Source organism: Cynara cardunculus (genome assembly GCF_001531365.2).
Source record: "Cynara cardunculus var. scolymus isolate 2C chromosome LG 10, CcrdV1, whole genome shotgun sequence".
NCBI lineage: Eukaryota > Viridiplantae > Streptophyta > Magnoliopsida > Asterales > Asteraceae > Cynara > Cynara cardunculus.
The window spans coordinates 2,456,274-2,471,309 of NC_037537.1; the positions used below are offsets into that span (position 1 = coordinate 2,456,274).

The 15,036-nt window shown below is 33.1% G+C and overlaps 1 protein-coding gene across 1 annotated transcript; it reads right to left on the reverse strand.

Annotated features, from left to right (window-relative positions):
* Positions 1-8,988: 8,988 nt before the first annotated feature.
* On the reverse strand, positions 8,989-14,016 carry LOC112518977 (rac-like GTP-binding protein RAC2). Its single transcript, XM_025126823.1, has 7 exons — positions 13,892-14,016; positions 11,416-11,503; positions 10,737-10,846; positions 10,587-10,650; positions 10,395-10,459; positions 10,163-10,228; positions 8,989-9,244 (listed from the first exon to the last, which is right to left on the reverse strand). The coding sequence occupies exons 1-7, from the start codon at positions 14,000-14,002 to the stop codon at positions 9,143-9,145; spliced, it is 606 nt and encodes a 201-aa protein (XP_024982591.1). The 5' UTR covers positions 14,003-14,016; the 3' UTR covers positions 8,989-9,142.
* Positions 14,017-15,036: the final 1,020 nt, after the last annotated feature.

A 15,036-nucleotide genomic window follows, 5' to 3' on the forward strand; every position in this document is an offset into this window, starting at 1 on the left:
ATATATATATATATATAGATATATATATATATAGATATATATAAGTGCATGAGTGTGCATGTGGGTGTGGGGATATTATAAGCATATTATATGCATATATTATGTGTATATAGGTATACACGTGTAGGTATGCATGCATGTGTTGGTAAACATATGTATAGGTGTAAAATATGAAGTCATATATGCAAACACATGGCTTGTGTAGGTAGCCCACTTCCCCCTTTTGGGAAGCTATATAAAGAGGCTTAACCTCTCATTTGGCCTTACTGCCATTTTGAGAAGTTGAGAGCTCTAAAAGTGAGTGTTGTCTGGTTTGTTAATTAGAGGTGATTTCAAGTTGATTGCAAGTGTCAAGCTGCAAAAGGAATCGATTTCTGGAGTTTTGGTTTCAAAAGCTTTATAAGGTGAGTGGTTCTAAACCTTTTTACATAAAAGCTTTCTACTGGTTTTGAATTCATATTTCGTATTATTAGTTTCATTTGAATAGAAATCTTGCTAAATTTTGTTTAAGTGTTATCCGGACAAAGATTGATCGGATAAGGGTTTTAAATCGGACAAGTCTTGTACGGTTTATTGTTCGGATAGTTTTAAATCGGACATGCCTTAAGCGGCTTAGTGACCGGATTAGTATAAACCGGACAAGCCGTGAGCGGTTTGTTGTCCGGAGTTGGTTAAACCGGTTGAGTGTTAAGAGGTTTATTTTTAAACCGGACGAGTCTTGGACGGATTGTTGACCGGATTAGATATCCGATCAAAGTGTGAAATTTTTCTAAGTCTGGTGTGTTGACCAGATTAGATATCCGGACAAAATGGATTTTGTTCCAAGTGTTAATATGGATGAGGCTTGATCGGACTATTGACCGGATTTGTTATCCGGATGATTATTGATCGGATTTGGTTGACCGGACTTGTTATCCGGATGATTGTTGACCGGATTTGATGGACCGGATTTGTTGATCGAATTTGAAATAATATTTTGTGATTGGATAAAAATTATTATTTTATCATTAAATGAAGTTTTGATATAAATGATTTTTATCTGAAAACTATTCCAATGGCTGCGGTCTATTTGGAATTATTTTATAAATGCTTTGAAGAGATAAGGAGAGGTGTCCATTTGTTATTAGGGTGGCATATCAAGGAGAGGTGTCCATTTGCTATAAGGGTGGCATATCAAGGAGAGATGTCCATTTGTTATAAGGGTGGCATATCAAGGRGATGTGTCCATTGGATATAAGGGTGGTATTGTCTGTGTGTGATATTATATAACTCTTTCTATTATATCCTTTGAGACTACCGAGATCTGGAATCTTTATTTCTTTGTGATTTAAGGATTTAGGATCGAGGTTCTTATTGGAAATCATAGATTGGATGTTATTGTGGAGAAAAGATTTGTTTTGGCCAGAAACTTTGTTAAACCTCGTTATTAAGAAAAATGTTTAAAAAGTGGCATTGTATGGAACCTGATTGATTCAAAAGGTATGAGATTTGAATAAGCTAAATGATAGCTTGAATTTGAGAAATGAATTGGTATTTTGGTATTATGGATTCATATATTTGTTATTTATATGAATACTTGATTTTGTAAAGGTTTTGGTGATCCTTCATCCTGCAATGACATGAATAGGGTATCTCACTAGACTTTACAGTCTAATCCTCGTTTTGTGATTTAAAATGTGTATTGCAGGAAGTGTGGAAGGTAAAGGAAAGGAAAAGATTTAGTGCTTTTCTTACGTGCATTTTGGTTGAAGATTTGGTTTTGATGCATAAGCTCTGATGATTAGTACAAGACTATATTTTGAATTTTTGGACCTTGTGTTTGGTCATAATAGATTCTTGTACTAGTGGACCTGAATGTATATGAATATGTATTTCTTTGGTATGAAATATGTATTACATGTAATGTGTGGGCTGGGGTGTTACACTATCAAATTCCAATAAGGTGATAAAGTCTTGTTGAAGGTTTCCCCAACTCGTGGTATTAGATGTTTCGGTCTCAAAGCAAAGCTTGGCCCGAGTTATATTGTTTCTTTTGAAATTTTTGAAATGGTTGGAGCTGTGGCCTATAAATTAGCTCTACCACCACAATTGTCCAATGTACATAATATGTTCCATGTCTCTTCATTTTGCGGGTACAACTATCATCCCCTGCATGTTATTGAATATCCGTTGGAGCACATAGAGCCTGACCTATCATATGGCGAGGAGCTTGAGACAATTCTTGATCGCGATGACAGAGGTACACGAAAGAGAATGATCCCTTTTGTAAAATTTCTTTAGAAAAATCACTCAGAACGTGAGGCGACGTGGAAACCGAAGAGCATATGCGGCGGGAGTACCCTGAATTCTTTGATTGCTGTAAGTTTCCTATATATGTTTTTAGAGGGGGGATTATAAGACCCAAGTTTTAAAAACATTCTCGTTAGCTTACCTGAATTGTACCTATGTAAATAATGGTCAGTAATTTTTGAGGGGTTAAAAATGAAAAACTCCTAAACTCTTAATTATATATATATACACACACACACACACGTGTTTGTCTTTGTTAGAAGTCATTGTACCTATGATTTTTTTTAATATTCATCGCCTCATCTTTCTCATTCTCTCTCTCTACAAAAAAACTCTCATTTTCTCTCTAAATTTCACGTCAAATTACTAAAATAATTGAAGTAACAATCTTCAAATCCTTCTTAAAAGTATAAATTTCATTCACTTTTATTAGGGTGTTTGCGTTAGGGTTTTTGAGGCCGGTTTATAAATTATGTTTATATCTAAATTTACGGATTGATATCTTTCATTATAGAATGCTAGGATTGGTTAAAACTGATGTACAAATTAAAAGGGTAACTTATGGAATTAGTATGGTTAGATTTGGTGTATACAATTAACTGCACATCAAGTGTTCGATTAAATATTGAAAAGAGTAAAATTGCATGATTAAACTTATGTTAGCGATCATTGAACTTCTTTTACTGTTTAGTATGTTGGATTATGTTTGTAGCATGTAAATGTAGCAAATCATGGAATTTGGATCATAAAAGTTAGTTGGGAAATTGTGAAATCAGATTTTACCAACAATGCAGCTCCCTCACTTTGAAAGTGTATAGCTCACAAACCGTAAGTCGGAATAAGCTCGTATATTGAAGTTAGAAAACCCTTGCCTGTATACTACAACTTTCATGAAGGGTCGAAAAGCCAGTTATGAATTTAAGTGGGTCGAAACAGTGTGTTTTCGAAGCTGTTTGAACTGTATTCGATATTAATCTGTTGTTTTGTAAAATTCGTATAAAATGGATGGATAATTCAAATGAGGTGATTGTAAAACTAGTAGATTTATCATATACCATATTATAACTTTCATTTAGATAATATTTTCTTTATTGACCTCTAAGTGGGGTAAAAATGCTCTCGAAAATGAATTAGTTAACGAGTTGAAATAAACAAACTAAAATGAAGAGTTATTATTTCATTAGACCGATGACCTTAGTTAATCCTATAATTCATATTAGCATCAAGTACCCTTTTTTACGTAATTTTTATCCTTGCTCTATGAGTATAAATTATCGTAATAATAATTTACATTTGCATTTTCCTAGTATAGGTATTCGTTTTTGAGTGCTCCCGACAAAAAAGAAAGTAAAATCTTGACTCGTATGTCCAGCCAACGACTATCGATTCCTAACGAATCCATAGATTCTTCTACCATTCGACCAGATCTTCTAGATTGTATTCTCATTTTCCGGCAGGGATAGAAGTTGTGAAAAGCCGGGAACGAATCTATATGAAGCTAATTTTTGTGTTGGAGTTCTTAATGCATATCTGGTGGTCCCATTTGAAGTTTAAGTTATTTATAACATGTAGGACCTAAGTAACTTATTAGTAGAATTAGGATATGGTTTTACGTCGTTTAAGTAATAACCGATTTACATATTTGTTAGGCACGCGAGGAGTTGAACTTTACCGTGAATCCCATTTGATCGTGCTTTACTTCTCTATTCCGCTTAAGGTACGGATTTCACTTTCTTTCACTCTCGGGAAACTAATTGTTGTAGTTGATCCTTTGTAACGGTGGTTCATCCCTTTGTGATTGATCACTTAAAAGTGGTTAACAAATTACGTACCTATATATATAGAAACTCTATCTTTATCGTGAACACTTGAATTTAGTCTGTTAATTGTATGTTTGAATCTTTCATGTTTGTTAAATTGATTTTCATATTTTGAAGTAGTTTTGAATTTTATCAAGTACTTTGAAGCTTGATTTTTATATGAACACCATCCGGATAATGGCACATGTTTTGTTTTATTAGTTTTCAACATCACCCAATTGATGAGCACATTAGTTGGGATGCCTTCTATGGCGGCTTTGTAGTCATGATGTTCTGCAGGTGAACTCAGTCACAGGGTTAGGCCCAATAGTGGCTTATGTGAACCCACCTTGTGGACTAGGCCGATTTTATTGGCTCCAGGGCGGATGGATTGATCCTAGGATTACCCACCATGTGACCGTGGTTAAATTTACGGGGGACTCGGGGTGCGTGCCCACATGCTGGCTCGATAGTTCGTGTRGTTTGGCCACCCCACGAACATCACAAGAATTGACAGATTTTGTTTTTATTATGTTTGAAATGAGAATTGTGCAACATCTTGATTTTCTATGAGTTCAATTTAATTGATTTGCAAGTCTTCCACTTTATTATCGATGTTACGTATTATTATTTCAAATTTATATTATAATTTGTTTACTGAGCCTCGTGCTCAGCCATGTTCTTGTTTTCTGACAAGGCAGATTCCAAGTGATTTTGATAGGGATGGGACTTGAGATCGAGCATTTGACTTTTGGAGTTTGTAAACTCATTTGTAGATGTTAATATTCTAAGCTTATAAATAGTTGTTAGCATGTAATATTTTGGTTTGTAAAGCATGCTTTAAAAGTTAATCTATGTATGGAGTTTATTAGTAACTTTATAATGTTTGTGTCTTTCAATTAAGTTCCGTTAGTGACACTGCCCGTCCCAGACCATGTGGATGGAGGATTATACTGAAATTTAGAAAGAGCAATTAATTTAAAATTTTCGATAATACATCAAATAAAGGATAACTCCATTGCTACAGATCATACTTGATTACATCAATTGGAAAATCTAGGTTTAACATCATTAAGAGATAAGTTAAACCTTACAGAAAAGTCTAAATTAGGGGCGAGTGTTACTAAAACTCAAAAACTATCGCTATCTCCAAGGTGCGAAAGTCATCATTGAATAGTTAAATCCTTCTCATGAATCTAACTAGCACCTGAGTGGTGAAACTTTTATCACATGCCCATTGATGCACTCCATTCATTATAAAAGTATACAAACGTTGTTTTTAACTCAAAATATTGGAGTCATCTTAACTAAGTTCAAACCACTTGATCAAGCATCAGGCATAAGGTTTCATGAGCAAATCTTCATAATTAAGCATCAAACCCACAACTATCTTCTTTTTTAATGTATACAATATTTATACACGGCAAATACTCATGCACACTCCTTATTTTTGGTGAAAACAATGTAGAGAAAAAGTCATAATAATGTAAGAAACAAAGGTATTTCATCGTCCCGAACCCGCCCGAAACCCGAACAGGCTCGAACCCGAACTTCACCCCGAACCCGACCTGCATATTACGGGGCATGATATTGCAATCCAATACCCGATCGGTTTCGTCGATTTATGGTCCGATCCGACCCGTGCTCACCCCTATACAAAACCATAATTCATGGAAAACACTCCATACTAAAAACAACACTGAAAACATGTATAATACATTATCTGGAAATAATACCTTTCGATGATGGGGGAGACCACATCGAATGTGATGAACACAAAAGGTAAGCCACATCCTATGTTAGAGAGTTCTACTATGGTTCACACGGTCATCAAGTTCAACCATCCACGGTCTATAGCCTGATTCCTCTGTTGATCCTAGTCATACCCGTTGACAAGAAATTTATGCCCCATGTGTCCTCACGGTCATCATGTTCAACCACTCACAATCTATAGCTTGAGTCCTCAGCTATGAATCACATGGTCATCAAGTTCAACCACTTACACTTTATACCATGAGTCCTCTATTATGGCTCACATGGTCATCAAGTTCAACCACTCACAATTTGTACCTTAAGTCCTCCGGTATGGATCATATGGTCATCAAGTTCGACCACCCATAATATGTACCTTGAGTTCTACGTTGATCCCAAATAACTCTAGCTACATTACAGGGATAAAGATCTCATTTTAAAACCGACCTATCGACTCATATACTTATTAATCTATTGCATTACAATCTAAATTGTATGACCCCTAATGAATGACCATACACTAAAGCATGTAAGATTTCAATTAAATATGATATAACTACATATAAGTCCAAAAAATCGACATAGAGCAACTAAACCAGACAAATGTCCCCAAGACTCATCTGAGTCAAAACTAAGCCAAGAGCTCAATAACTCAATTGACTATAGTAAAACCATCATAACTAATAAAAGCTTATTTAACCAACGTTTATACAAACGCATGATCTAAAGGCATGATTAACTAAAAAACCCATCCTTAGTTGGACAAACCATTTTCTAGTTGATATTATTCCATTTATATGTCCAAAATGTCCCGTAACGTAATAATATGCAGTTTTCTAAACCATATACACTAAAAATGCATTATCACCAAATAATATCCCTTTATAAGATAAATCATAAAAGGAACCCACACTGATGATTTATTTATCAAAATCCCCAAAAACCGAAATACGGATATCTCACGAGATTTTATATAATCAAATATACCAAATACGAAAAACTCACCAAACCAACCCGCACATTTGATAGATATCAAATAAAACACATTAATACTTTAAAATGGACATTTTTGGCATGTATAAAGTTTTCATAAAGCAACTTGAACTCATCTTACTAAGTTAGGTTAAAACGTAGGTTCCAAACCCATCTTTAGTTTCCAAAGTGGCGAAGACCTTAGATATCCAAGCTAAACTTCTAGATATGTGATGCATAGTTTCTCAAGAACACTTCATTTACTCCCAAAACATACACAAACAAACCTAAGGGAAGAAATCAGGGTTGAGGTGAAAATAACCAAATCTTAGGTTAAGAAATGGTTGGTTATAGACTTACCTTTCAACTTATAGAAAACCCAACTCTTCGAGTAAACTTTAATCCTCTTTGTTTCCATCTTTAAGAGCTTCAAAATACAAAACCATAGCTCTGAAATTGCCCCAATAGGGTTAGAAACGAGTGAGATATGACAAAATGAACATGCATCGAAAATCAGATTAAAAATGATATGTACGCATGAGGCCACTTTTTGGGTGAATTAAGTCGCACCAAAAGGTCGCCCGACCACTTTCTAGGTTGCATGACCCTTACCAGGTCGCCTGTTAGGCCGCCTAGTAGTTCCTCGACCATTTTCGACCGTTTTCTCAGTCATTTTCCCCGCCTTCTTCTGACTATTTCCCTGGTCGTTCCTGACCGTTTTCAGAAATTTTTGGGTGTTACACCAGTTGACTTCCAAAGCCAAAGGAGAAGATCCTCTTTCTTTCCCAAATGCTAGATACAATTTCAACTCCTTGGAAGAGAGAAAGATCACCATGCGGAATATAGAGAAAAACAATTTATTCAGATGGATAATTATTGTAATTCACACTACCATTGTCCATCAATGGATCTCTATTTATATAGTGTAATGATAGTCCTTATAATAAACAAGTATTATAGATACCATGTCAGATAGAGGGGTACATGCCTTTAAAATATCTCATATCTTCTAAAACATGATTGCCTTTAACAAATAGATTATAATTGACAAGTCCAGAGCTCAAACTTCATGTTTGTCAAACAAGTTACTATAGTTTTATTATACTTAATCAAATTAAATATCACAAAATTAGTTATAATAATAAACACTTTAATTATTTATTCTCGTTATTTAGATATACATTTTATGTGTATGACCGATTGGAACTTTATCATGTTAATTGTAAATCCTATTTATAATTATGAAGGAAGAGTGGGCATCTAACGATACATCATCGTTACCCAAATGATAAAGTCTGGTGATTTATGTGATCAACAAATAGAAATAGGACATTATGAGTTACCTATTTAGTTGAAATAAATAATATATATTTAATCTTTTAATAAATATATATAACTAGTTCGGAGTGGAGCGAGGAGTATGATCCTCGTTCCTGTCCCCGGTTTAGCAGGGAATCCCATCCTCAATCGGGACGGATGGACCGGTTCCCGACAGGCCGTGGCCGATTCCCATGCCTATCAACAAATTGTACGATCAAAGGGCCTTTGGCCTAGTGGTATCGTAGTTCTTGGCTTCCTAGGAGGTCAAGGGTTCAAACCTCACATTGAGTTTATTTGTTGCATTTGCCGTATATAAATATTATATACTTAAAAAAAAAACAAATTGTATGATCATTATCAGTGTACGCATTTACGTCCCTTTGTCTTCGATATCCAGATTGAACACGAGGCATGGATGTATAATCCTGGTATGTCCGATCTTTAGTTTCTCGATTCCGGAATATAATGATAAGACACCTAGAGTGGTAGACTTTATATTTGATACAATGTGAAAAATATGTGGAACCCTATTAGATTAATCTCTAAAAGTTTCTTTGAGAAAAGATGGAATGTTACAACATATTTGAGGAGAAGTGGTCGAGTCTAGTTCGATGTGAGATTCTAACAAATTATTCAACCAAATGTTCAATCTTCGTATTCCAAGATCAAATCGTATGCTTATGCTTAATGCTTTAGGACATACACTTCATTTACATGTACCATCGTACGATTTGACCTAATCGTTAACCTAGTTTAATCGGGTATTCTTCTACGCTTGGGGTATGCGCTACCCTCGAGAACACACCTATCGTACCCGTCCCACGACCATTGGGGTGAAATCTCAATGTCTCAGAGGCAATATGTTTCTTTGCTTGTATTTGCCTTGTTATCTCCGAAAACGTAACGAGCCCCTTTAACCGTAGAGTGTTGATAAGATCTTATTGTCTTTTATTAGAACTTACAACACTTGTGAGAAACAAACTACGACTTGATGGAACTAAAACCACTACTTATAGGAATATGCATTGCCTTTGCTTCGGTTGCTTCTTCCTCATCCTTTTTCGTGGCTTCAAAGCAACCCTAATTGCTGTGTCGAAGACTGCCTTCACGTTCTGAAACAAAAAGATATTGAATTCGGACGAAATCAAGAAAAACATGATACGAGTCACTAGAAATGCATAGATCCGCACGCGTCTACGGTGAATAGTATACTTTGAAAAATTTCATCTATTATATCAATGGATAAACCTTTTAATTTGAGTTAAGATGACGTGGCACAAGTTATTAGACTTTTACGTTACATTGTTATCTAAGCGAACTGAGATTTCTTGTTACAGTAAGTTAATGCCACTGTAACTAATGTGCATGTTGAATCCAGTGATGAATTGCTGATGAAATGAGTGATAAAGAAGTATGTTTTGGAGAATTAATGAACTACAAAAAATAAAACATAATGAATAGGCATAAGGTTTTTTTTAATACGAGTCAACTAATTCTAGGACGACCACATGTTGTGCAGGTAGTTTGAAGTCACCGCATTTGAATCTTCGTGGCCACAAGAGGATGTTTATTCCTCCTTGGATTTGAACCTGAGACTTTCAGACACTTAGACACTTTTGATCATTGGAGTCCAAGTTCAAACTAATCAAGCACCACTTTTATGGTTTGGGCGTAACGTTAATTATGTTAGCACCAACATTACGGCATTAATATTATATAATCGTTTTGTAAACCGACAAAATGACATTCTTTTGTTTATCATTGTGCACGAGTTTGAAAAAGCGTTCTATAAACACGTGCCCTATAAAATCAAATACAAGTTTATGGGACACTTAACAAACATGTTCAATAAAATAACTGATACGACATTTTATTTTAATAAATATACTAAAAAACTTGTTAATAAAAATCTATTATAACACTTTTAGGTAGTTTTGTCCTATAACTTAACTCTTATAAACTATATTATTAAGACGTTTATAAACCTTATTTTATAATAAAACCTAAAAGTGATTGAAATTCGTTGATACCTTCTGAGTTTTTGAACTGCATTCTACATAAGCAGCTGCACCAATGATGTTCTTGAGGTCTTCTCCCTGGAGTGTATGACAACTTTAGTCCAATAAGACGACATTGCATGCAACAATATACCCGGTAAGCTCTAACCGGATAAGAGTCGTCACCCATTCATACACGGATAAAATTGTTGGATCGTTTTTACCGGGTAGGATTATAATAGATTAAGACGACTTAATTAGTTACCTCGGACGTTGTAACCGGAGTTGCATCGGGATGATTTCTCAAGTACTCCATATCTTCTCTTAAATCTGCAGCATATTTCATATTTTTGAAGGTTTTACAAAATTTACATGTTAGAAACTTAGGGTTTACCAGAAAACAACAAAATGAAACCAAAAAAAACACTCTTTTTCTCCATGGATGTATGCAACCTACCAAGTTTAGTTCCCACAAGGACTATTGGTACAGATGGTGCATAGTGTCTGAGCTCCAAGATCCACTGAAAATCAAAAAATGGCTGAATGAAGATGTAAAATAATTAATATTTATTTATTTATTGGTAATTAAAAAGAAAATGGAAGTGACCTTCCTGTAGATGTTTTCATAGCTTGCTTTGCTGATCAGAGAGAATGCCAAGAGGAAAACATCTGCTCCTCTGTAACTAAGTGGTCTTAATCTATTGTAATCCTCTTGTCCTGTTTGATTCAGTCTTGCAAAGCATGAAATTAGAAATAATCCATAAATTAACAAATATTCTTTTTTATTTTTCATGAAAATTAATAAAAAAAACAAAAATCTCTGACGTTGTGTTTTCGAATTTTTATTATGAAAGATCGGATGGTTATGTAATTTTAAAAATCTTTTTGGAGGGTTTTAGTTTCTTTTCTTTCTCTTTCCTCCCACGTCTCGAATGAAAGTTTTGGGAGGAAATTTATTCTTTCCTTCTGTTTCCTAAAAAATTATCGAGAAAACGAGATTTCTTTCCTTTCCTTTGTAAAAAATGTTTCGAGATGTTTACGGTAAAAAGGTACACAGTTTCAAGATTGAAATAATTATTACATTTTTTGTTTAAAAAAGGGAAAAAGTCTAGAAAACCCAATGGATTTTAGTGTTTGGAATAATTAAGTTCTAAGACAATTTTTTGGAACAAATAAGTGTCAATGATAAAATAATAGCAAAAACCTAAAAAATGTTGTACACAGACTAAAATAGTAATTTATACACATATTTTAAAACGTTAAAATAGAAAGTTTGAGCATATTACCAGCAGTATCCCACAAGGCAAGGTTTACAGTACTGCCATTAACCACCACATTAGCACTGAAGTTATCAAATATCGTTGGAACATAATCCTATTAAAAAAAAAAACACAACAATAAGTTACTGGGACCTCATTAATTTGAGAAGTAGAAAAGTAATTCTAGTATTTTATCTGATTAAGATTTACGGTTTTGACTGTAAAGTATCGAGTACTTACTGCTATGGTATGCGGAAGATAGAATAAACAGGTTTATATAAAAAAGATGCTATAAATATTCCGAAAGAGGTTATACTGACTGAAAAAACTGCATCTTTACAAAATTCATACCAATCTATTGAATTGTTTGAATTTTTATGTAAAAGATTTATAGACGGGGTTAATCATTTTGATAATATATCCAAATTAACCCCGTCTTGATTGAAAGGAATTCCTGAGAATCCAACAAACAAAGTAAATTATAATCAAGGGGTGATTTTGTAACTTTTACTAATAGACGGTAAAACAAGTGCATATGTGAACTCGTGTGATTCACATGTGAACCCATGTAATTCACATATGAACTATTTAACTGATTCACATATGAACGCGTGTGATTCACATATGAACTAATTAACCGATTCACAAGTGAACTATGGTTCAAATATGCACTTGTTTGCCGCATATTTTTAAAAGTTACGAAACTACCACTCTATTTTTCGTTTGACCAGTCAAAGCCGCAAATCATGACCGGTCAAAGTCGCAATTTTGACCAATTTTGATCGTATGAAGGGCTAGTATCACTTCTTTACTTCTCAAATACTTATTGTTTCTCAAATGAACCTCTCCCACCAAAAGTATCCATAAAAAGAGCGCCTTTATATATATATATATATATATATATATATATATATATATATATATATATATATATGTATGTATGTATATGTAGGGGAGCGATCAAATGCAAACCACTCAATTTGTACAAACCGTGCAAACCGCATTCAACCAATCATAATTTTTCATTTTGTTCATTTTTTTGTAATTATGAGAGGTTGATTAATCATTTTTATTGTGGAGGGTGTTAATCATAGATATTATCATCTTCATTATTTTAATTTTAGAGAAATACATGAAACAGTTTCATTAATGTTAGAGAAATACATGAAACAGTTTCATTAAGTATTATATGAAACAATTTCACAACCATATATGAAATAACTTCATCAAAAAAAGTATTATATGAAACAATTTCACAAGATTAAACAATTTCATGAAAAAATTTCATAAGATTAAACAATGAAATCGACAGATGAAGGTGGTTTGCACGGTTTACACAAATGAGAGCGGTTTTCATATGATCACTCCTCTGTATATGTATGTATACAATTTTAATGGACCATGTCTAACTGGTTTAGTACTCTAATATCTCCTCTCAAACGAGTGCTAAATGATGCTCTGAGGAACCAAGACACAAGTGTCTTGTGTCCTTATGTGGTATCGGAAGCTGGCTCTCATACTATGTAAATATGTATAGAATCCATTTGAATATTTCTCTAAAAGAGCCCAAGTAGACAGGGGAATGTTATACACACATATATATATAGGGGTCTTTTTTTTAAGAACTCATAAAATTGTGATAACCCTGAGAATTTGTACATCATATGTTATTTCATATGATTTTTTTCATTTAAGACTAGGATTTAGACTATATATTAACATATATTTATTTCATAATGTGTTTGTTTCACATGTATTCGGTTCACAATGTAAACATTTTTTATCTGTTTGTGAAACAAAAAATACACGTAAAAAAATTTCACATTGTGAACCGAATGCATATGAGATATTTAGACAAAATATCATGTGAAACAAAACTTTAAGGTATAAATTCTTATAGATCTCACAAATTTTAGAGTTCTCAAATGATTAAGTCCATATATATATATATATATATATATATATATATATGGTCGGTTTCAGTTCCAACCCAGTTTTAGATTGTGAATTATGGAACAAAAGAGAACGTGTACCATATATTTATTAATTATTATCATGAATGATGTATCATTTATCATCAATGTGTTTTATTCATCATGAATGTTGCATTAATTTATCATGAATAATGTTGTATTATTCATCATGAATAGTTCACAAATATCACCTGTATTATTCATGATAATTATGAACACCCGACCTGATACGTACTACACTACCTAAAATAGGTTTGCAACCAAACTTTGAATATCTAATGGACCATATTTAGCCAACTAGGGATTCCAACAAAAACCTCTAGTTTCATGTCTAGATAAGAGACTTGATGATCATTGTGGAACCGAACCCTACTTGCTACCTCAACATGTTCTTAATTTTTTTCTAAAGCAAGCACACGTCTCGTAAAAAGATCGATAAGTGATTTCTTTTGAACGACATTCGCTTAACAAATAACAAGATGAAAGAAAAGATGCACATATCAGCATGACGGAAAGAGAGTAAATCATACCATTGGAAATGTGTTGCTAGTATATGAAACAAGCAAGCATGTCTTTCCGACCGCTCCATCTCCGACTGTAACGCATTTAATAAATCTTACGATGCTCGTACTTGTACTCATTTCAACACTTGTGTTTGTTTCTTAATAAGCTTGATCTTGAGAGAAGCAAATCAAAGTAGTGAATTAAGTTTAATTTCCTCTTCATATATATACACACACATATATATATATATATCATGTATCATGTATATATATATATATATATGTATCTATCATGTATGTATGCTTTAGAATCTCATGTTTCCACAAGAATGAATTCTTAACAACCTGAAATAATTATGACTAGGTTTCGTAGGAAATCTTTTACTTCACTTTAAAGTGCAAATGCAATATTTGATTTTGTGAATGATTTATCAAAAGTTGGTGTAGTGGGTTTGTGTTGGTTGGTTTGGTTTGGTTGTAGAAGAAGTTAGAAGAAAGTTTAAATCAATAAATGGGAGAGTAAATTGTATAAAAATGAAAGGAATTTTATTTTGTACATCTACCTGTAAAATTATGATAAGTTTTAGAACTGGTGCATTATGTGTTATTTCATATAATTTTTATTATATCTACAGTTTAGATTTAGTGTATGATTAGCATATATTTGTATAACTGTTTGTTTGTTTCACATATATTTGTTTCATGAACATTTTTTATGTGTTCGTAAAACAAAAGTACGACTAATAAGTTCCACAATGTGAATCAAATACATATACATGAAATAAACAAATTGTGAAACAAATATATGTTAATTAATATATTAAAGTTATAGTTTTTGATGGAAAAAAATCATGAAAAATCATACCTTACAATAATAGTTATCATAATTCATATAATTAAACCCATTTTATTTTATTATTATTTTGGTGAATAAACTTTCAAATAAAACAAATTTAGGTTACATGTGTACAAGGAAGCAGACAATTGTTTGGTCAAGAACTTTAAAATTTATAGACATAACATAACACATCAAGTTTCACCTACAACAAGTCAATTTGCATATGATCTATAACAAAAATGCATCTTATTGAATATCAAATATGTTTAAATGTTTTTATAGACTGTTTTATTTGACTTAAATTTATGTAACAGAACAATTGTGTAGTCTATGA

Bases quoted from the DNA above. Each gene is read 5' to 3' on its own strand.
- LOC112518977 (XM_025126823.1), bottom strand. From the start codon at position 14,002: ATGAGTACAAGTACGAGCATCGTAAGATTTATTAAATGCGTTACAGTC. The intron at 11,504-13,891 runs GTATGATTTACT...TTTTTTTAATAG, and splicing joins CTAGCAACACATTTCCAATG to GATTATGTTCCAACGATATT. The intron at 10,847-11,415 runs GTAATATGCTCA...TGAATCAAACAG, and splicing joins TGCCTTGTGGGATACTGCTG to GACAAGAGGATTACAATAGA.